The 22,056-nt window shown below is 45.2% G+C and overlaps 2 protein-coding genes across 8 annotated transcripts in view; one reads left to right on the top strand and one right to left on the bottom strand.

Moving 5' to 3' along the window:
- The window catches only part of SPAST (spastin), a 58,749-nt gene extending 56,563 nt beyond the window's left edge, over positions 1-2,186 (bottom strand). For 2 of the 5 annotated variants that reach the window (XM_045009521.1, XM_045009522.1), the window contains exon 1: positions 1,456-2,181. In XM_045009521.1, the coding sequence (XP_044865456.1) occupies positions 1,456-1,876 (421 nt within the window). In that variant the 5' untranslated portion in view covers positions 1,877-2,181. Of the gene's footprint in view, positions 1-1,455 lie in introns of all 5 variants that reach the window. The other 3 variants (XM_045009525.1, XM_045009524.1, XM_045009523.1) reach the window with 3 other exon arrangements.
- Positions 1,553-20,851, top strand: DPY30 (dpy-30 histone methyltransferase complex regulatory subunit). 3 transcript variants are annotated; one of them, XM_045009529.1, is made up of 5 exons: positions 1,553-1,684; positions 16,112-16,183; positions 16,273-16,320; positions 18,065-18,207; positions 20,615-20,851. In XM_045009529.1, the coding sequence occupies exons 2-5, from the start codon at positions 16,148-16,150 to the stop codon at positions 20,685-20,687; spliced, it is 300 nt and encodes a 99-aa protein (XP_044865464.1). In that variant the 5' UTR covers positions 1,553-1,684; positions 16,112-16,147; the 3' UTR covers positions 20,688-20,851. The 3 variants fall into 3 exon arrangements, with proteins under 3 accessions (XP_044865464.1, XP_044865461.1, XP_044865463.1); XM_045009526.1 differs by lacking the exon at positions 1,553-1,684 and adding an exon at positions 13,833-13,994; XM_045009528.1 differs by lacking the exon at positions 1,553-1,684 and adding an exon at positions 14,092-14,283.
- Positions 20,852-22,056: the final 1,205 nt, after the last annotated feature.

The raw sequence follows: 22,056 nt of genomic DNA, 5'->3' as shown, positions 1-22,056 counted from the left end.
CAATTTTTACTTCCTGCTACGCAGAATCATAGTTTCATTAAGTCTTCACATCTTAAAATCATGCTGGATGTTTCCAGGGGAATTTAAAGCCCAGCACAGTACCCAGGCCTCAGAGGACTCCCCTTTGAACATTGGCAGGGTTGCACTGCGGCAGGTAGACCGATGGTCTAAGTCAAATACACTGACAATGGCTTTGCTTTGTTTTTGTTTTTAAATTTAAGCCATACAATGATTTTCCTCAACCTTGTATTTTATTTTAAAATTAGTTATTTCCCAGAGTTCTACAAGTTATTGGCAAAAGTAAAATAATCATGTGACTCAACAACAATTTTAGAGGAAAATGCAATGTAATAAGAGTTTAATTGCTAAGGTACAAATTATAAAGAAATTGTTCTGATATTTGGGAGCTTGTATATCAAACTTAAGTAGAGATTTTATTAAACATGTATACAATTTGCAAACGAAGAGTATGCTATAAAGATGGTGCCAGACCCTGAAATACATCATTGTTCCTGATAATCTAATTATGTAGGCATGAATAATGTGACAGTTTAGTTCTGAACATGAATACCCCATATATTTCCCCCCCCAATCTGTATCTATGAATTAAAATTAAAAAACAAACAATTTTAAGAAGACTGAATTTCAAATTATTATTATTTTTTGGGGGAAAACAAACTATTTGTGCCACCTACTTCACCTGCCAACTGTTGTGGTGCTTAAAACAAAAGGGAAAAGGCAGAAAGTGGGGTGAAGGCTAAAATTCTATGTATTAAAGCTATTCAATATATTGACACCTCCTTAACGTAAAGTTCAATCTCCTACAGAACACTGAATTTAAATGCACAGTATCTATATTTAAAAAAAAAAACAATTACAATACCTCAATACCTAGCCTGAAATCTTGGTACCACCGAGCCAAGATTTCACCGCTAAGCTTTAACTCTTTTTTTGCCTGCTTCTAGCTCATCTCTCTCTCTCACTGGAAATGCTCAGCAGGTGTCTGAAGTTTGTTGGCCACAAATTATTCCACACCAGGCTAGAATTTTTACTTGCCAATCTCCACGACTCAACCATTTCTGCAGCGGCAAAAACTGCAGAGGTATCTTCCCTCCACGCCACCCCTCTCTGGTCTCCATCTATATCCTCAGCCCCTGACACACCATCTGTCAGCAGCACCTTCCCGCGGCAGAGACGCCTCAGGGATGTTCAACTAATGTGCAGCAGAGACAGGACACAGCTGGAGCCAAGGATTGGGGGGGGCGCATGACACCCCGATATAGGGGGAGAACAGACGCCCCCTCATTCAAGGGACTCACCACCAGAGTCCCCCCTGGCTCCACTCAGGCCTCGCTACCTCCCTACCCCAGGATACCACCCCCCGCCCCCGAGGCTCGTCCCCACTCGCAGGCACCATCCACCTCGCCCCACCCCGGGGTCCCCTCCAGCCCTCACCTCTCTCCTCCTCATCGATGCGCAGCGCCACGGAGATGCACTCGAAGGCCCGCTTGTGACAGGCTCGCACCGTCTCGGGCGCCCCGCCGGGCTCGGGCGCGTCGCCGGCCCCGGCCCTGCCCTTGGCGGCCATGAGGGCGCCCCGGGAGAGGCGCTCGCAGAGCCAGGCGAAGAGCAGCCCGAGCTGGAAGGCGACGAAGCGGAGCAGCGCGAAGGCGGCGAAGAGCGGGTAGGAAAAGTAATAGAGGTTCCGCTTATGGGGAGACGCCGCGGCCGCCCCCGCCGCCGCCTGCTGCTGCTGCTGCTGCTGCAGGGGGGGAGCCGGCCCGGCCGGGGAGGAGGGGGAGGCTCCGGGGACCTGGGGCGGGGAGCTGGAGCCGGCTGAGCCCTTCTTCTTCCCTCTGCCGCCCGGAGAATTCATTCACCGCCGTCGCCATAACCCGCTGCCAGTGACTGACAACAACCGGCCATGGCGGCGGCTACGCCCCTTTTAGCCAGCCCCGGCGAGCAGGGCCGTGGGGAAAGTGCGCACAGGCCCTTTCTGAATACAGGGAAGCGTAGCCACCGCCCGTAGCGTGCCGTTATTGTTGACAAGCAGCTGCGAGAGGCCGGCAGTGAGGCGACAATGGGAGGTGTGGTGGGCGCAGCGGCTGCGCATGGAGACTACATATCCCAGCATGCAGCGAGGCACTGGTTGCGCAGCATGCCGGGTACTGTAGTCCGGATTGGTCGTTTTTCCGAGGCTTCAGGGAATCCGCTGCGGGCGCGTTGCATGTTGGGACATTTAGTCTTTTCGTTCCGCGTTGCATGTCGGGAGCTGCTGCAGCCCAAGGCGGGTCAGTGGCCGGTCTCGCTGTGGAGTGTTGCACGCCGGGAAATGAGATGCCCCGCCCCGCACTGTGGCAGGCTGGGACTTGTAGTAGGCGCGGGCTGCGTTGCTCTCTCGGACTCGCAGGCTCTAGGAGCCACGTGCTGCAAAAAGGGGGCGCTTGGCAACGGCGGGGTGGTGTCTGTCCTGCAGCTCCCTGCTGGCGGTCCTCGCGCGTTGCAGCCGGAGCCTCCGGGGGAGCCACTGCTCCTAAGGGGCGATGTGATCCGCTGCAGCCCCTCCTCCGCCCTTAGCGGGTGCCCACTGCAACCCACCCAGTCAGCGGGGAACTGCAAAATGTGGGTCATACGGTCTGGTGCCTACACCTGGGGCAGCACAAAAGGCACTTGGCAACAGGGAATGCACAGGACCGATGCTGCTGAGACGAGCCGGCCCCTGGCTTTGGTAATCTCTCTCACACCTATATACAGACCCTTTACGTTTCGAATAAAGGACAAGTTGGAAATTATAGGAGAAAGTTTATTTTTAAGGGCACATCTCCAATGTTTTATTTGTGACACACACTCGTATATAAGTAACACATTTTATTACAGTGTACACTCCCTTTGCATTATTATTGGTGTATACAAGACAATATTTATTGATTAATTTGACGTGTAATGTGAAACAGGCACCAAATGAAGGACAAGTGGCCATGCTGTGTGTGACATTCTAACATATTCCCTCTCAACCTTGTTTGGGACAAATTTGGGACACAGCACAGTGGAAAATCTTGAAATGAAGAACACTAGAAAATCTATTGGTTAGCAGGATGGTAAAATAGCAGGGGTCAGTTTCTGCTGCAGGAATTACATTTTATGCAACCTCACTTCTTAACTAAAGAGCTATAATTAATTCACAAAATAACATCAATGTAATATTAAAGTTATATATTTAAACATGGAAATGTTAACGTTAAGACTCCCACCTTAATTTGCCCACATTGCATATATTGTCTATTAAAGCATAAATTTAAACAATGTAACTAGTCATTAGGAATTCAGTACAGTCTTGATTATCTAAGTATAAAGGAGAAATTGACTACATTTGGATAAGCAAGTGTTCAGATAACCAAAGAACTTTTCTGTGTTATTAGCAGGCTTTGAGAGATCCAATCTTGTTTCAGATGAAAAGAAATGTGGATAATCAAGGTTCATCTGCATTACGTGTGTGCAACACAGCTGTCAATATTAACCTTAATATTTGTATTTTCTGGGTTTTTTTTAAAAACTAGTAAATTTAATTTTGCATTAACCTATTTTTTGCAGTTAGTTTCCTGTTGTATTTTTTTAAAGAAAAGTCCTTAACTTCCGTCACCCCACTGATGCCTATCAGTCGTCTCCCTTTGTCTCTTCTGAACACCTCCTTCCCAACCGGCACATTCTCTTTCCTGGGCCCATACACGTCCCCTTCTTGCAAAGCTGATCCTCATATAAAAGGTCATAACAGCATGAAGAGAGGCTCCCTTTAGTTCTCTCTCCATACTAGGGTTCAAACAAGCTAAGGGGAAAGAGACTCAATAAGGTCTGAGGTGCTCAGATACTATTATGGTAATGAAGATGGTATCAGAACAGAAAGGCTAGAGATCCTGTAGTCCTGCACTTTCCCCAGTGGAGCACTTCAATAATTCCTTCCTCCCAGTGGTAAACATGGAACAACATAACTTCCACTATACAGTTCACTGTCAGGTAGGGAAGGAGTCAGTCAGTGGTTGCAGCACTACTGGATAACCTACCAGGACCATAGGCGCTGACTCTGTAAGTGTGCCACTTAGCACCCACTGACAGCCAAGCTCTCCCCCACAGTGCCTCCCACGCTCTGGCAGCCCCACTGATCATCTCCTCCCCTTCCCTCCCAGCACCTCCCGCATGCTGCGGAACAATGATGTGCAGGAGGCACTGGGCGGGAGGGAGAGGGAGGAGAAGGGACAGGGTGTGCTCGGGAAGGGGTGGGAAGAGACAGGGCGGGGATGGGGCCTTGAGGGAAGGGGTGGGAGTGAGGACAGGGGCGGAGCAGGGGCAGGGTGAGGACCTTCAGGAAGGGGTGGAGTAGGGGGAGGCCTAGGGTTGAGGGGGGCTGAGCACCCCTCAGGTAGAGAGGAAGTTGGCGCCTATGACAAGGACAGTTGAGTGAAGGCAAGAAAAATCAAGCTCCTGCAATAGTCTCACTCACTGCAAGTGAGTGGGACTCTTTTCGCATGCAATTAATTTTATAGTAGTGTTTAAAATCTCTCCATGGTGAGGTGAAGGGTGTTTTTAATCACACATTCCATTTCTCACATTCAAACTGTTGCAGCTCCTGGCCTTCTCCCGTTTGGGCCTTGCAGTCAGGGGCGGCTCTACGTTTTTGGCTGCCCCAAGCAGTCATGCGCGGGAGGCGCCCCGGAGCCGCGGGAGCAGCGGACCTCCCGCGGGCATGACTGCAGAGGGACCGCTGGTCCCGCGTGGCTCGGCTGGACCTCCCGCGGCTGCGGACGGTTCGCGGGTCTGGCGGCTCCGCTTGAGCTGCCGCAGTCATGCCTGCGGGAGGTCCAGCCGAGCCGTGGGACGAGCGCCCCCTCCGCAGTCATGCCTGCGGCAGGTCCAGTCGTCCCGGGGCTCCGGTGGACCTCCCGCAGGCATGACTGCGGCAGGTCCGCCGGCCCAGCCTGCTGTCCCCCCCCGGCCGCAGGGGACGCCCCCTAGATTTTGCCGCCCTAGGCACCAGCTTGTTTTGCTGGTGCCTAGAGCCGCCCCTGCTTGCAGTGAAAATGAGCAGTTTTCCCCATCCCCAAAGACATGATATAGCATGCAAGACTTTGTTAGGATCTTTTAAGATCTTATCATGGCATCTTAATAAATTATTTTTGTAATTCTTTAAACAGCTTCCCTCCCCTCCAAATTAGCAAAGAGACTAAACAGGTTTTACCAGCCTTAAACATGGGTTCTGAACACTGTTCTAAAACATCTAGGGTCCAACTATCCTGCAAACAGGCTGCCAAACTGTGTTAGAAAACCATTCAGTGGGAGTCATGTTTACATCATATTTTATTATGGGATACCAACTCAGTCCCTTTCTCCCTTATTACTAAGGAAATGGATAAGTCTTCACCCACCCTTTTCACAATCTCCTCTATGCATCTCCTTCAGGTGCTGCTTTGCGCATTTCGGGTGATAAACACATTTCTTGGCACCTTATCCATGTATCAGAGATGCTTTAAATAATGTACCCATCTTCAAATGCACCAAAGACCCAAGCCACCTCCAAATGATGTCAATATCAATGCAATGCAACCTAGAGCAGGCCCTCATGGTCCAGTTCTGCAATCGCTTACTAAAGAGCATAATGCTTACTACTGTGGGCACTCTCTTGGAATTCACATTAGTAAGTAATACACTCAACAGTAAGTATTTGCAGGATCAGGCCTTAAGTTCCTTACAGTTTGAGAGTTATTTGGGGAAAATACAGGGATGTTTCAAAGCTACTGAAATGTAAGAGACTTAAGATAATTTGAAATTAACCAAGTGGAAACATAATGAATAATTTGCTTAAAAACACTGAAACAGTTGGAATCTTGCTAACTGAACTCTTTGTGACCCGTAAAGCAGTCAACATATAATACCTATAAATCATATCACATTACACTAAAATCATGTTTAGATTATTTAGATTAGCAGGCTATATAGAATTGCTACTTTTATTTTTTTTAAATCACATCATTAGAAATATATAATAGCTAGTAGGTTATCTAGTCCATTCTCCTGCCATTGTAGGATTGTGCTCTAGAGTATGTTCTCAAGTACTTTGTCTAATCAAATTTTAATTGACTCAAATAATGGAGCTTCTAACACTTCTCTTGGAAGATACTTACACAATTTAATTCCTACATGTCAACTTTAAAGACAAAAAGTCAGTATGATATGTAGCACCTACGTGAGGATGGTGTGGGTAGGGGATTAACCAGGACCATTTTCAGATTTTTTGCCATTTCTTCCTGTTACCAACCCCCTAGGCCATCCACTCCCTCTTTAAAAAAAATGTTACTGTTTTGTGGAGTAACAAAAATCATGGTAATTTAAAAATGAATAAAATATCATAAACTATTAATAAGAGATTTTAAATTTGTTCAATTCCCCCCACCCACACACCACTTGCTGGTAGTGGGACAGCTGGGTTCTTTGCTACACCATAAGGTAGGTAGTAAGAAATCTTTACTCCCCTTCCCAGAAGGGCAAATGAGACAAATATTGCTGAGTGTGAGTTCTCATCATGGACATAAATTTCAAGTGCTTCACTTGAAATTTCAATGCAAGCCAAGTGGTTTATCTTGCAGATCAGTGGTTCCCAACCTTTTCGTCTGGCGGGTGCCAGACGAAGGACCATGGCGGCGGTCCAGCATCCGCCAAAATGCCGCCGAATTTCTGTGGCATTTCGGCAGCGATGCCTCTCGATGACAAGTGGCGTCATCAAGAGGCATCGCCGCCGAAATGCCGCAGAAATTCGGCGGCATTTCAGCAGATGCTCGACCGCTGGCCAGGATGCAGGCGCATTTAGATGGCGCCCACGGGCACCGCACTGGGGACCCCTGTTGCAGATGATTAAGACTTTCCACTAGTGCCACATTCCATTGGCTAGTGTCATCTACAGAATGTAGGTGAGCTTACAGGCCTGTTATTAGATGTCAGCATTAGAAAAGTTTTCCTTATACACCGTTTGCAATTACTTTACAAAAGTATTGTTCCATCATCCCTTAAATATTAGATAGTTGTCATACTTGCCTTTTATTATAATTTAGCCTAGCAATCATATTTATTGATATTAATCTTCCTATTGAGGTAGTCCCACTATCATTTTTATTACTGTTTTCTAAATTTTCTCCAATTTGTTTGATATTGTGATCTAGAGGATAGGGCACAGGTCTGCCAATCAGTATTCCTGAGTTCTGTTCCCAGCTTTGCCACTGGACTTCCTATGGTCTTAGGCAAGTCCCTTAATTAATATATGTCTCAGTTTCCCCAATATACTACTACTTTTGTAAAGTGCTCTGATCTTCAAATGAAAAGCACTATTGAAGTTCAAGTGTTGTTATTTATATACTATGATGTATTACCTTCCCACAACATCCCCAAACATAAGTTCAGCATGTGAATTTATTTATGCCTATTGTTTATTTTACAATAAAAGAATGTTTAAGTAAAATGACAGTTCCAAGCTAAAATCACTTCTGTCCACAAATGTTTCATCTATCGTTAGAAGCAATACCTAAGATTGATATTACAAAAATAAGAGAATTTTTTTTCCAGTTTGCTTATATTGTGCACAGCCAAATAGCCACTTTTACTGTTTCCCTTGTAAAGTCAATTTATTGTATGGGTCCTTCATAAGGGATAGAGGAGTACATATGATTTTAAATATGAAAATATGACTGTAAAACTACAAAAACTGGCAGGAAAGCTCAGGATAATTCTAACCCCTGAAACTGCGTTTAAGTTATTTTGTGAAAAGGGACTATATTTCAAGTTAATTACGGTTATATGTATGTATGCCTTGTCTAATGGTAAGGGGCATCTTTTAGTACATTTTTAAAGTTTTTATTACAGAATAATGAAGTTTGAATAGCTGTTTTGGTGGGGCTGATTCTTTGTGTTTAATTAATGAGAGTATATTATTAATCATTCTTTCACTGGAGCTATTATTTTACCAAATTTGTGCTATTTTTATTGTGAATTAGTTTTGTTTACACAATTGTAAAATCTTTTTCTTTTCTTTTATTAAGTGTCCTGCTAGTTATGTGAGTTATGCACATTTTATTTAATGGCCTGTTTTGCATGGCTTTATTTGCTCTCTGTTTCATTTTACATGAGAATCTTTTTAATAAAGGCCAGCCCTTGTTATTCTACTGTGTTGGCTCTGTCGTCTTAACTAAGTAAGTAAGAGAAGAAAAGTAGTTATACATTTTTTTTTTGTAGTGACACCAAAAATACATCATGGTTTAGGCTTACATCCTGCAGCTGGATCCAGGCAGCTGTACCTCACACTTGCATGCATCTTGTTGACTTCAATGGGATTGAGCACAAGCATAAGGGGCAGCCCAGGCACATCAGATTGGCACATCACAGTCTTATCTTGCAAATGTGAATTGATGAAGTTAAATATATCCAGATCATTTAAAGTCTTGCCACTTCAACCTACATAATATTTATAAGATTTGGACTCCTCTCTGTCCTGCTTGAGAAGGCTGTTGTTCAGACCCTCATAATCTCACAGACAGCTCAACCTGACACCAACTAGTGACACCCTTTAATTAAATTTGAAACACTGCCATTAGGATCATCTTACTGGCTCATCACACTGACCACATCATCCCACTCTTTGCATTCCTCCATGGGCTTCCCTTCTCCACCACATCCAACATAAGCTCATTGTCTTGGTTTTTAAGGTCATTTAGGTCCATCCGATATGTAATAGAGGGACAATGCACATCTAACACACAGTTTTGACTCTTGCGTTTGTTCTGTCAATGATCACAGTCTTGATGGCCCAACTGCTTGCTTCCCCTTCAAGCACTCCATGCTTTCTCCCATTCTGAGTCTATCTGCATAGTTGAAACGCCTCAAAATTCATAAAGCCAACACATGATCTGCTTTTAAACCATCCTTAAAACCTACCTCTGCCTTGATGGGTATAAATCATTCCTGGATGGCACTGGTTAGGCAAGAGGCAAACTGACACTTCTACTTTCCTGCTAAATCCTATTCATTTTATTATTACCACATCCTTCCAAACCACTCCCATCCTGTATATCTGTTTCATCCAGCTGTTGCATCCTGTCTCACATGAAGATTATGAGCTCTCTGGGGAACAGAATATCTTATTTATTATATGTCTGTACAATAGCTAGTACTAATCCTTAGTTTGGGTTCCTAGCTGATTCTGTAATATAAATATTAAAGAAATCACACACAAAAGACACTTTAAACATTACAGTTGCAAAGTCAAGTCCTCAGAAGTTAGAAAATAACAGAATCAAGCCAGTATGTGCAACCTTACTTTGGCCCCCATATGCATGTCTTGAATTACATTATCACATATTTTTTCCCCTAGACCCCCACTTCATTCAGTGTACATTTTGTTTTATCATTTTTAATATGTGACCCATGTCTTATTTACTGACCACCGTTCAAATCCTGCTTTGAATGATCAGGGATTATAAATTTCCTCATGGCTTTTCTATGGCACTCATTGCTATAGTATCCAAGTGATTCATATAGGTGAATTAGTTTATTTTCACAACATCCCTGTGAGGTGAGGGGTTATTATTGTTCTCATTTTACAAACTGAGGTCAAAACTGTCCACTAATTTTGGGGGGTTGATGCGGTATACAAGCCCCACACTGGGCCCAAAGAAGTTAAAGGGCAATACTGTGCCCAGGTAGCATTGCCTCTATAGGCCTGCTCCAGCTGTAGGAGCAAATTAAAAGGAATCCAGAAGGCTTGGTAGGGGCAGGTGAACAGGCTCCAGGAAAGCAGACTCCTTCTTTAAGGAAACCAGGTAGATGGCAGAACCTGAATGGGGACCCACAGTGTGGGTAAGGCCCTTGGCAGGGCCTTCCCCAACCACCACCCACTTCAAGCAGCAGCTGATCTTGCAGGGCCCTGCTCATTTGAGACTTTGTGAAGCTACTGACTGTTTGGACTACAGGGCCCTGCTCATTTGAGACTTTGTAAAGGTTCTAGGCAAGACAGTTGAGAACCACAACCACCTGTGCAACTTTTAGCATAGGTGACTCTGCAGTTGTAACTGAGGGTGACATTTGCCTGCAATTGCAATGCCTTTTATTAATGATGATGCACCAAACCGCTGAAGGGGAATGAACTGTTAAAGCCCTGGAGTAAGTTTGTGCAACGGAAGTCAGACAAGACATCATTTTACCTGCCCACTGGAGTTGAGTGAAATGCACTAATAGGGACTCCACACCTTTACTATATGCATGTTATAACTCAGGCTCCCTCCGTGGTTATATTACCGGCATAGGCGCTGACTTACATGGGGCTCTGGGGCTTTAGCCCCATGAATAAATCCCAAGCAGGGGCTCTGCCCCACCAATGTTTTTTTCTCCCCTGCTTGGAGCGCGCCGCCGCCGCCAGGGCTGGAGAGCTTCCCCCCTCCCCTCCCCTCCCCGCCCGGCCCCAGAGAGCTTAACTGCCTGAACGCAGGCAGCTGCGTCTGTGTGTCTCGCCTGTACCATCTCCGAGTGAGGGGGAGGGGGGCCCGCCGTGCTGGTGCCAGCCCTCTCCTCTGCCCCACCCTGGAGGCTGGAGGCTTAAACGCAGGCATGTCTCTCTCCCTTGCCTTGCCTGTTGCCTCTGCTGCTGCCGGCTGCTGTTGCTTGCTGGAGCACTGGCCGGGGGAGGGGAGGGGAGGGGAGGGGAGGGGAGGGGGCTGTGCCATGCTTGGCAGCCCTCCCCTCCCCTCCCCTCCCCCAACTGGAGGAGATGCAAAGGGCACTTCCGGCCAGGACTCGGAGACTGACCTCACCCACCTGAGCAGGTCCTGGGCTTCCGTGAGTGTTTGACCCTATGATTCCCCCCCAGCCCCCACTCCTGCCCAACGCTGGGGAAGGGGCAGCCCCATGCCATCCCCTCCCACCGTCCCCCCCACTGAAGCTACGGTGAGGGGCTGCAGGCTGCAGCAGGGGTCAGGGAGGCAGGAAGCCATATGTGAAGGCAGTGCCCCTCCCCTCCAGCATCCACCCACCACAGGGCAGATGGGGGAGGGGATTCATAGACCTACCTGAGCAGCTGGGGCTTGGGTGAATTTTATGACACCCTGCTCCCCTGCCCCATAGCCATCACCATGCAGATCCCACTTCTGCCCCATGCTGGGCAAGGGGCAGCCCCATCCACAGTGAAGTTATGGTGAGGGGCAGCAACATGGAAGGCTACCTGTGATGGCAACCCCCACCCCCTAGTACCCATCACAGGGGAGGTGAGTGGGCTTTCTGGACCTGAGGGGCTCTAGGAAGGAACATATGCAGTGACTGTGGTGCAGAGTGAGTGTGCTGTGGGGGGCAGGGCGGGAGAGGAGGGGTCCCTCCCCTGGAGCTTGCTGCTGCCAGTGGTGGTGATGGGGAGTCCTCTCTGGCCCTAGCCCTGGGGCAGCCTGTCTGCACCCCAAGTTCCTCATCCTCAGCCCTGCCTCACCCCAAAGCCTGCACCCCCACCACCAAGCATGCTCCTGCACTGTAAACCCCTCATCCCCAGCCCCACCCCAGAACCCTCACCTGAGGGGAAAAACATGCAACTTAAATTTGGTGGTCAGTTTGGAGTATCATTGTGTTTAGCACAATATTTGATTATTTTACACCCTTCAAAGTATGTAACTGGTCGTATACAGGTGTTTTCTCTGAATACTGTCTGTGTGCCTCAGTTTCCCCAATGTATTTCTTAAGGCTCTAGGTGGTGGGATAAAGGGGTGCGATTGTTGTAAAGCCCTAGAGGGCCAGTGTGATGGTGTCTGCACAGAGAAGGGCTGCAACCCTGCCTCCAGGCAACTGATGGCCTGGGCCACTCTCCTGCAAGGTGCCAACTGAAGGTGTTGGAGAACAAAGAGATCAGGTGGCCTCCTAATGCCTGGAAAAAAGACAAAGGCCAGAGAGGAGGGAGAGTCAGTGCCCTGTGCAGACTTTCGGGAAGCGCATGGTGTAGAAGAGGATGCTGGGATGCTCTAGAACAGGGGTTGGCCGCAAGCTGATTTTTCATGGCATGTGGTGCAGGCTGAGCTGCTCAGCCCAACCTCGTTCTGGGGTTCCCTCTGCTGGCCCTTACTAGCCAGAGTTCCCGCAACCCCACTCACCTTGCTTCCAGTTGGAGTTTCAGCGCAGGCCCCCTGCCCTGCTCAGCCCTACCAGCCACCAACTCCACTCACCGCAGCTGCCAATCTGGGGTTCCAGCCTCTGACCTCCTGCCAGCCAGTTATCAAATTATAACTCAGAAGCCTGTGTGCAACTTAAAGTATCTAAATAGGTGCCACCAGACATTGGAAAACTCAACAAGGAAAAGCAAAGGCAAGGATCACAGTAAACTAATAAGATCTGCATTTTAATTTAATTTTAAATATAGCTTCTGAAACATTTTGAAAGCCTTGTTTACTTTACATACAACAGTAGTTGTTATATATTATAGACTTATAGAGATACCTTCTAAAAACAGTCAAATGTATTGGGGGGAGGGTTGGGGTCGTAGTTTAGTGGTTTGATCATTAGCCTGCTAAACGGAGGGTTGTGAGTTCAATCCTTGAGGGGGTCATTGGGGGATTGGTCCTGCCATAAGCAGGGGATTGGACTAGATAACCTCCTGAGATCCCTTCGAACCCTAATAATCTATGATTACTGGCACATGAAACCTTAAATTAAAGCGTATGCATGAAAACTCAGCACACCACTGCTGAAAGGTTGGTGACCCCTGCTCTAGAACTACTCCATACAAAGACAGTCAGGACTCTGGGGGAGCCTCCTCTCTCTGAGCATACTGCCTCCAGGGCAAGAAGCTTACACCTTCCTGGGTCTGACCTCGGAGCATTCAGCATGCGCTGTCCGCACAGGTGGGGCTCCTAGGTAAGCTAGAGGGTCCTGCACCCCAACTCCACAGTCAGACGTGACTCTCAGTCAGTTGGTAATACAGGAGGCTTATTAGATGACAGGAACACAGTCTAAAACAGAGCTTGTAGGTACAGAAAACAGGACCCCTCAGTCAGATCCACTTCTGGGGCTGGGTTCCCCAGCCCCAAGTTCTGGGTGCCTCTCTCTTTCCCCAGCCAGCTCCAAACTGACAGTCCCTCTAGCCCCTCCTCTGGCCTTTGTGTCTCTTCCAGACCAGGAGGCCACCTGATTTCTTTATCCCAACACCTTCAGTTGGCACCTTGCGGGGGAAACTGAGGCACTCACACAGTATTCAGAGAAAACATTAAGAACATTCCCACTTTGTCACAACAGGTGCAACAAAATTTAATACTGTATATTGAAGCAGGCAAGTGCTGCTTCTGACTTTCCACTTTTAATTGACCCTTGTAATCTTGTGGTGCCGACGCATTGTAGCTTCATTTTATATCGGCTTACAGGGTGAGAGCGGGGGGGGACCACCATTTTGGGCCCCACCAAAAATTATACGAACCTGCCGCCTATGATTACCGGCTAACCTGACTGCAGGTTGCGCCTACACGACATGCTGCGGCCAGCGGGGCTAACTCCATTGCGAAGCCGCGCCTCTTCCCTATGCCGCTCCGTCGTCCCCTTGACTCCAGAGCAGCGGTGCAGGGTCCTGCCTGCAGACCCACGCGCCGCCTGGCCCGAGTCTAGGCGGCCGGCGGCTCCAGCAAGCAGACCTCAATGGGCGGGGCGAGAGTCACTGGCGGTCACGTGTCTGATGATGTTCGGGGACCCCCAAGCCCGGACTTTTTCCATTGCCCAGCCTGATGGGGGCGGGGCTTCTCTTCGCGCAGGCGCAGTTAGGTGGTCTCTGCAGCGCCACTTCCTTCACTTACGGCAAAACAATTTACGATATCCCCCCAAGCGTGCTGTTGTTAGTGGCTGACGCTGTTGAGAGGTTCCTGTAGCCTCGCAACAATTCTCCCCTTTCCCTCCCCGCGGTGAGACTCGTTGCCGCCCCCCCCGCTGAGCTGCTGTCCCGAGAGGTGAGAGCGGCCCCGCGGCCGGGGAGCGCGGGCAGCGCTGGGTCCCTCCCTGCCCGGCCTGGCCCCGCCCCGTCCCGCTGGGCGGGTGTGAGGCTGGAGGGGGCAGAGCGGGCGGGGCCGCGATGGAGAGGGGCTAGTCCGGTCCGGCTCAGCGCCCGGGGCCGCGGGAAGCCTCGGCTGTGGCCCGGCGGGGCGCAGACACCGGCACTCGGCCGCACAGGGAGCCCCTCGCTGCCCCCAGTCGCTGCAGGAGCCGCCGCAGCCCGGGCCGTTCTCGCGGGTTCCTGCGGTACTAGCCGCGCCGTGCTGGGGGTGGGGGGAACCGAGCAGGGACGCGGGGTTGTCCCAGGCTGGCGTGTAGCCTCTTGCCGGGGGTCACTTCGTGTGACAGGAGCGATTTTTGTTGCAGGTTTCGGAGGTGGCCGTGACAGGGAGTGGGTTGGGGTCCGCTCAGTGGGATTTATTTCTCCTGAAATGGGAATTCTCCTGTAGGCCGACGCGATGCTCCTTCGCCTGTTTTAAGAATGATTAAAAACGAGAAGCCGTCGTAATCCAGCTCTCAACTCCTGTTCCTGTTCCCTCGTCTCCAGCTTTGCTGGAGGAGCTCTGGGACGTCCTTTGCTCTAGCACTTTAATGGAGGGAGTGGGATTGTTTGGGTCCTCTAGGACAGCGCTTCTCAAAATGGTTGTCCGGGGACCGATGCCAGTCTGTGAGCCATCGGCTGCCAGTTCGCAGCAAGTTTCCTCATAAGAGCCTTGAATAGGATAATAATATGGCACCGGTCCCTGGCACATTGGGGAAAAAAAATTGCTGGTCCCCCACATCAGATAGCTTGAAAAGCACTGCTCTAGGAGATACTGTAATACAAATACATAATACAGTGGTCCCCCAACCTTTAAGGACCGTGGCGGCAAGCGGCGTCATCCAGAGGCGTCACCGCCAGCCAGATCCCACGTTGGGGACCCCTGACATAATAGATATCCCTTCTCTGAAATGTTCATTAACTGCTGGAGTTAAATGAGTGTTAATTGTTGAAACAAACTTTCTTACCCACTCGCTTGATTGGCTTTCTTTCACTTGACTCTTGAGGATGTCGTTTCACTAGCTCTTTATTTACTATAGAGCAGCAGTTCTCACACTGTATGGTGGCGAGGGACTGTGTCAAGGCAGGCGAGAGCTGTGTGGGTTTTTTGTTTGTTTTTTTAAGAGCTCTGGCTATCACCCGCCGCTGGCTGGGACTTGTGCACAAGGGTCAGACACACCCAGTAGGCAGAGATGAAAGGGACAGCGGAGCCCTATCACCTGAGCTTTGTCTCTCCTCCCCACCATCCCTTGCCTGGGGCTCGGGCATTCAGCTGCGTGGTGGCAGCAGCAGCAGCATAGAAGAGTGACAATGGGATGCTAAATCTGTTGTGAAAAGTGATTTCACATTGCCACCCTTCCTTTTGTGCTGCTGTGAGCGCAGTGCTGCCTTCAGAGCTGGTGGCCCGGCCAGCAACTGCTGCTCTGCACTCTGCCTTCAGAGCTAGGTGGTGGTATATGTACTTGGTGGGGGGATGGCGTAAATGACTACAGACACAAAGGGGGGCCGATCAAAGAAGTTTAAGAACGACTGTTATAGAATCATATAGGGTAGGAAAGACAAAACAAGCAGAATACAGGTTTTTAAAGAAATGTTTCAGGCCTTTAAATGTTATAGAGATTTGAAAAAAAGGAACAAGTCTTGTTTTAAAAAAAAATACAAAAAAACTCTGCTGGTCTCCTTTAACACTAACTTGTGCAGTCAGTTCTAGATGTCTCTGGACCACATATGCACTTTTGCTAATTCTTTTCAAAGTAATTATGACTGAACTAACTATGTCTGAAAGTTCTCTTTTAAGTTACTTTGCCCGAGTTTATTTCACATGTTCTTTTGAAAAACGTCAGATTTTTTTATACAAGAAAAATATGGTTCACAGAGCTGAGGGGAGGGAAAGGACCCAAACCTACCTTGGTGGTAACTCTTTGCATGATGGTGACCAAAATTGTCAACTATATTTTAAGTGTCAACTAACTTATTTTTTTATTGATTTTAATGTTCTGACCTATTTTTCGTTTTGTTTTGTTACTTCCCAAGATTGTAGCACATTTGGTGACTTCCAAGTTTCAAATCATGGATACAGAACAGATCATGGAGGGGCAGGCACAGGTATAGTAAGAAACTTTTTACATTGATTTTTCTGTTAGCAAATACATAAAGTGCATTTTGGTTTTGCTGACAAGCATGTTCTTTTACAGGTTCCAGAAAATCCTCATGCTGAATATGGCCTTACAGAAAATGTAGAGGTAACTAAGATTTAATTGCTCTCAAATGCAGTTGAAGTAGTATTTCTGATTTGGGGGAAATATGGGTTTAATTTAGCTAAAATGATTGCAGAAATCAGGCCCAAAATACAAGCAGCTGAGTACTTTTGAAAGCAATGGGAGATACTGAGTGCTTAGCATGACTCAGTAAATGCTGGTACCATGCACAATTGACTTTTTAATAGTGTATCATTATTGCTGGTTGGGCTGCTAGTATTCTGTTTCTAGTCCAGCAGAAATAATGACCCCTTTGTGTGGTGGGTTTGTCTTTTTATTTTTTTTATTTTTTAAAGTGCTACATACCACTTACCTCTATTACTTCTTCCATTGGTGTTTCTTGTAGTGATTGGCTGAACAAAAAGTAGGACTGAGTGGACTTGTAGGCTCTGAAATTTTACATTGTTTCATTTTTGAGTTATGTAACAAAAAAACAACAACCCTACATTTTTAAGTTGCACTTTCATGATAGAGATTGCACTACAGCACTTGTATGAGGTCAATTGAAATACTATTTCTTTTGTTTTTTACTGTGTATATATTTATTACAAATATAAAGTGAGCACTGCACACTTTGTATTCTGTGTTGTAATGGAAATTTATATATTTGAAAATGTAGAAAAACATCAATAATATTTAATACATTTTAATTGGTATTTTATTGTTTAACAGTGCAATTAATCGTGATTAATTTTTTTTATTAATTGCATGAGTTAACTGCGATTAATTGACAGCCCTAGTTTTTTCTTCCTTCTATGATGCCAGGGTGCATTCTGTGAGGGGGTTCTTTTGGGTTGTTTGGTTGGTTGGTTTGGTTTATTTTGTATTTACAACTACCGTGGACAGACCTCTTCTAGGAATCATCATAGCTAGTGATCTCACCCCAAATGTTCTTTGTACATTTAGAATAAATTATAGACTAACTTTCTGTAGTGCTGATTTAAAAAAAAATTCAATGTGGTAAAATTGACAATTTTGGAGGATGTTATGTACGTTATATTGTGTGTGTGTGTGTGTGTAACAACCCATTTGACAATAGTATAAGACAACTCATTTAATATTTTCTGACCAAGAGGATACAATATCCATTAATATAGTGGAGCCAAAAAAGTGGAGAAAATGTATCTATTTTGTGTGTAAGCATTTCAGCCTATTAAAAGATTAATAACTTACTGTATTGGAGCCTGATTTCACACTGGGATTTGCATGAGTGGACCAAGGACCATGTACCATGGTCTGTTCCAAATACCATTGCTGGCAGGGGAACTCTTGGTAAATGCAAGTGGCCTATCCTGCAAATCCTCCTTGCAGGATTTGGTCCTACTTTTTGAAGCCTGATACTACAAATGCTCACAAGAGTAACTTAATGAGGACTACTTACATAAATAAAATCATTCTAATCTATAACATTTGGCAGGGAAGAGCCATGAATATAAAAGAGCTGATGAAAATGGAAGTGTAGGGGTTGCCTCCAGTTTCAAGAAACTTAATGTAGCTTACATGGCAGCATGCTGTTAGAATCTAACATAAGGCTTTCTATATACTTAAATTAAGAAAACTGACTTGAGATTCTCAACCAAATTAAAAATATGGAGTTAAATTTGAGGATAATTTCACTCCATCTTCTAATACCCTTATCTGATTGCTCTTGCTAAATTTCTGCTTTTAAGTAGACTCTTTATTTACTAATATCAATACTTTTATTCACATGATGCCTTGAATTCATCAGAGGATAGTAGAAAATGAGAAGATTAACGCAGAGAAAACATCAAAGCAGAAGGTGGATCTTCAGTCATTACCTACACGTGCCTACTTGGATCAGACAGTTGTGCCTATCTTACTACAGGGGCTTGCTGTACTTGCAAAGGAGAGGTAAAGAACTTAATGTAGCATTTGTCTCAAAATAAAGGAGGCTCAGATGTGCCCAGGGCCTTTCCAATTAGGGGCTTGCAAAACCAGTTTGTCTCCATCTCATGTATGGAACTTGGGGTGGATGTAATAACATGTCTATTCTCTTGAGCAGCCAAGATGTGTTTTGTAACTAGCTGCATGCGATGTGAGCTGTATAAGAGAATATCAGTAATCTTATTGTCACAAGGACATGCAGTGTTAGTGCAAGGTTTTCACAGGATAAAAAGAATGCAGTCTGAATAAATCAGTTCTTTAAGTACATCTGTTGCATGGCTCCTCGTGGCGATAGTCTGGACAGACATTTCACCAACGTTCTTAACCTGTCTCAGGGCTCTTGAATGAGCCCTGCTCCCTCAGTAAGTAGGTACTCCTCATGCAGTCTTACTTTGTTGAACAAGGTAGTTCCAGTATATCCAGCTGGCAATAGCATATAAATTCTTCCTCAGCACTGAGGCCAAATTCTTAGAGTTCACACAGTGACAGATTGTAGCAGTATGTAGCAGCATACTAATGATACTATTCCCTTTGTTTAAAGACTCTCTTGCCAAGAGGCCTCATATATACATTGAATAACACGGGAAGGATGTTCCTCAGTACTAACACCCAATTGTCCTTCCTCTCCAGTTGATTCCTCTCATCTAGGTATAACTGGAACCACTTGAGTGTCATACTGCACGTGCTAATAATATCCCTTTGTTGCCGAAGGAACAACCTTTGGTCCATCTTATCAAAAACTGCGAAGGACCACATTTGACCAAGTTAAAATCATGAGAACTTTCATACCTCTCCCAGCAGCATCTTAAACCCCAAAAGAACATTTGAGTTTAAACTAGAACCCACCCACATCAATAACTAAACACTTAGTTGCTATATAGAGACAATATTCTGCTGGTAAGCTGTGTACAGATCTTCTACTGACTTCTTTGGGGGGTTCTGCTTTGGATGGAGAGTACTATGTAGTCCTAAATTGATATATCCCAGACCACAGTTAAAACTTTTAGACACTTCCCTGGAATGAGTGTGATAACCTAATATGTAGGGTGAGACAAGTTGGATTACCAGGTTTTATGCACTATACTTTTCTAAGGCTGAAGAAAAACAAATCTACTTACCTAGCAAGGCTGTGGTGAGGCTTAATTGTAAAGCAGTTTGCATGTTAATGTTTTTTTTCTTCCAATAATTTCAACTGTTATCACCACCAGAGTGTTGGTTAGAAAACATTATTTGGTAGAAGCAACAAATATCTTTGAGGCAAACTGGTCTAACGGAGGCACTAAACAGTTGCTATTTGAAGTAAATCAAATAACAAGACAAGAACATATCAGAAAAGGGAGCTGGCTACTTTAAATCTTTACCTTACCTGGCAGGAGTTGGTGAAATAGGCAAATGCATTGGAAATTACATTAAATAAATTCAGTGTGTAAACTTGGATAATTCACTTGACTCTTTAAGATGGATGTGGGTTGGAGGGGGAGAGGCGCCAGCCTTTCTAAACTGACTTCTCAGTTTGTCTAGTCAGTGTCACTCCTTCCCCTTAGATCTACTCTTCCTTTCCTATGCAGTCTCCCTCTCTTCCAGAACCTGTGCACAGCATCTTCCCCTAGTAACTGCTTAATATGATTGTGGACACATTTTAGGCATTGTCTGATGTCTGTCTTACCGATTTAACTCTGAACCAAAAGCCACTAAAAAAAATAAAATGAGAAATGTTGATTACCCTAGAATCTATATACATGCATCTTAATTATAGTTATGAAGAATGTTTTCTTCTCAGGCTATGACTACACTGAGACAGGTGTGTGACTCTCCTGTTTATGTACACATACTTGCACTTGCTCTCATCAATCTAGTACAAGTAGAAATAGCAGTGTAGCTCCAGTAGCATGGTTGGAAGCAGCAGAGGCAAGGCTGAGCTGTGCTAAGTATATACCTTCCTGAAGCTGGTGTGCATTTACTTTGCACAGCTTAGCCATGCCTCTGCTGCTGAAACTGTGGTTACATTTCTACTTATACTCACATTAGCTTGGTAAGAGCTTATATGAGTGTGCACATGAGCAGAAGAATCACACCGGTAGATCATATTGTAGATGTAGCCTAATAATGAAGGTTGTGTAGTGGCTAATTGAGGGCCAGGAAGTGTTGCAATGGGGAGCTGCTTAAATGGAGGAACTTCCTGGTTAGGGAGTTATCTAGTTGCTGCTAAAGCATGACCCTTTGTGTTTGTTGTCATATCACAAAGCTGAAAATTTCTAATTTGTCCTGTGCTTTTACAAGTAAGACTCTGTTTTCAGTGAAGATGAAGATCTCGTCAGCTCACTTAAATGTATGTGACAGATTGTAATTACTCTTGATTTTTTTATCTCTACAGACCGCCAAATCCCATTGAATTCCTAGCAGCGTATCTTTTAAAAAACAAGTCACAGTTTGAGGACCGAAACTAATTCCATGGGAAGAGGAGGACAGTTTGGCTGCTAAACTTACATGCTAATTTGTCATGATTCATTCTTTGCTGTAAAAATCATACAGAATCACCAATGTCTTTCATAACTGCACAATTTCTCTTATCTTTTCTTGAGTTATTTAATAAAGTACATTTTTATTCTCACTAGTCTTAAACTACATGTTAAGTGTTCTTCAGAATAAAGTATTGAAAGTTCACAGCTAGATGAAAGCTTGAATAATTCCAGTTGAATATTTCACCTCACTACATGAAACAAATGTAATGATCTTACTGGTAAGAAATTACTAAAATCAGACTTGGTTTTATGTAGCTCCTTTCCTGTTAAAGATATCATAAACCCTTAAAGCCACAAATTCAGTGTTAGTAGTGTAGAATTCAATATTCGCTGCTACAGCAATGGTAGAAGCCAAGCAGTCATCAAAATCATATGAATATCCTTGGATACTAGAACTTTATTTAGCGAGATGGAATGCTTATTAAGAAAGACACCTCACTTCAGAGTCCTGCAGGATCCTTAATTTCCACTTAGACAAGAAGTGGACACAAGGTACCATAGGTGAACATATCATCTGGACGACAACATCCAATACTGCTGATACATTCATGCTACAGCAGTGTTTGATAGAGCATTATTTATTGGTAACTTCCTTAGTAATATGTTTTATGGAATAATAACGGAATGGTCCATTTTTAGTATCTACAAATGTTCTTACAGTGATCTTGTCCTGCCATTAGTAAAGGTGAATGGAAAAAAAGCATGAAGCATTGTTTGCCATATACCTAACAGCTTTTTTCTAATTCTGGAATATCAGTAGTATTACCAATTTAAAAGGGACACAGCTTGAATGATGTGAAATTGACTTGCTTAAAATAAAAATCCAGTGTCTAATAATAGAGCATCCTTTAAACAGTATACCCCTCACATTTTATAAATACTTAAAATAACTATATAGATTTTTCTGTTTCCTTGCTGATGTTCAACACACAATACTTTATTTTTCATTTACAGTAATATGTTTTACTGGTAACTGCAATAGGTAAGTAACTTCTAGCTATATGATTTTTTTTCAAAAATGTTCTTAATATAAGCAGAAGTAGTCAAACTTCTGTAGCCAAATAATCTCTTGAGTACGGTCTCATGTTTTGCAACATGCATCATCATCATACTCTGTATCCATGCTCCCTATTTCTGTTGTGGGTTTTACCTCTGTGCGCTTGAAAAGGAAAGATCAAACCTGTCATCCAGGCTAGAGGGCTTCCCATCCAGTTCTAACTTCTGTTTGATGGCAGCAGTGTCAGGGTGTTTATAGATCTTTCCTTTGGTGTATAGGAAATGCTTTAGAAATATT

This window comes from Mauremys mutica, chromosome 3 (genome assembly GCF_020497125.1).
Source record: "Mauremys mutica isolate MM-2020 ecotype Southern chromosome 3, ASM2049712v1, whole genome shotgun sequence".
NCBI lineage: Eukaryota > Metazoa > Chordata > Testudines > Geoemydidae > Mauremys > Mauremys mutica.
This window is presented reverse-complemented; position numbering and strand designations above follow the sequence as displayed.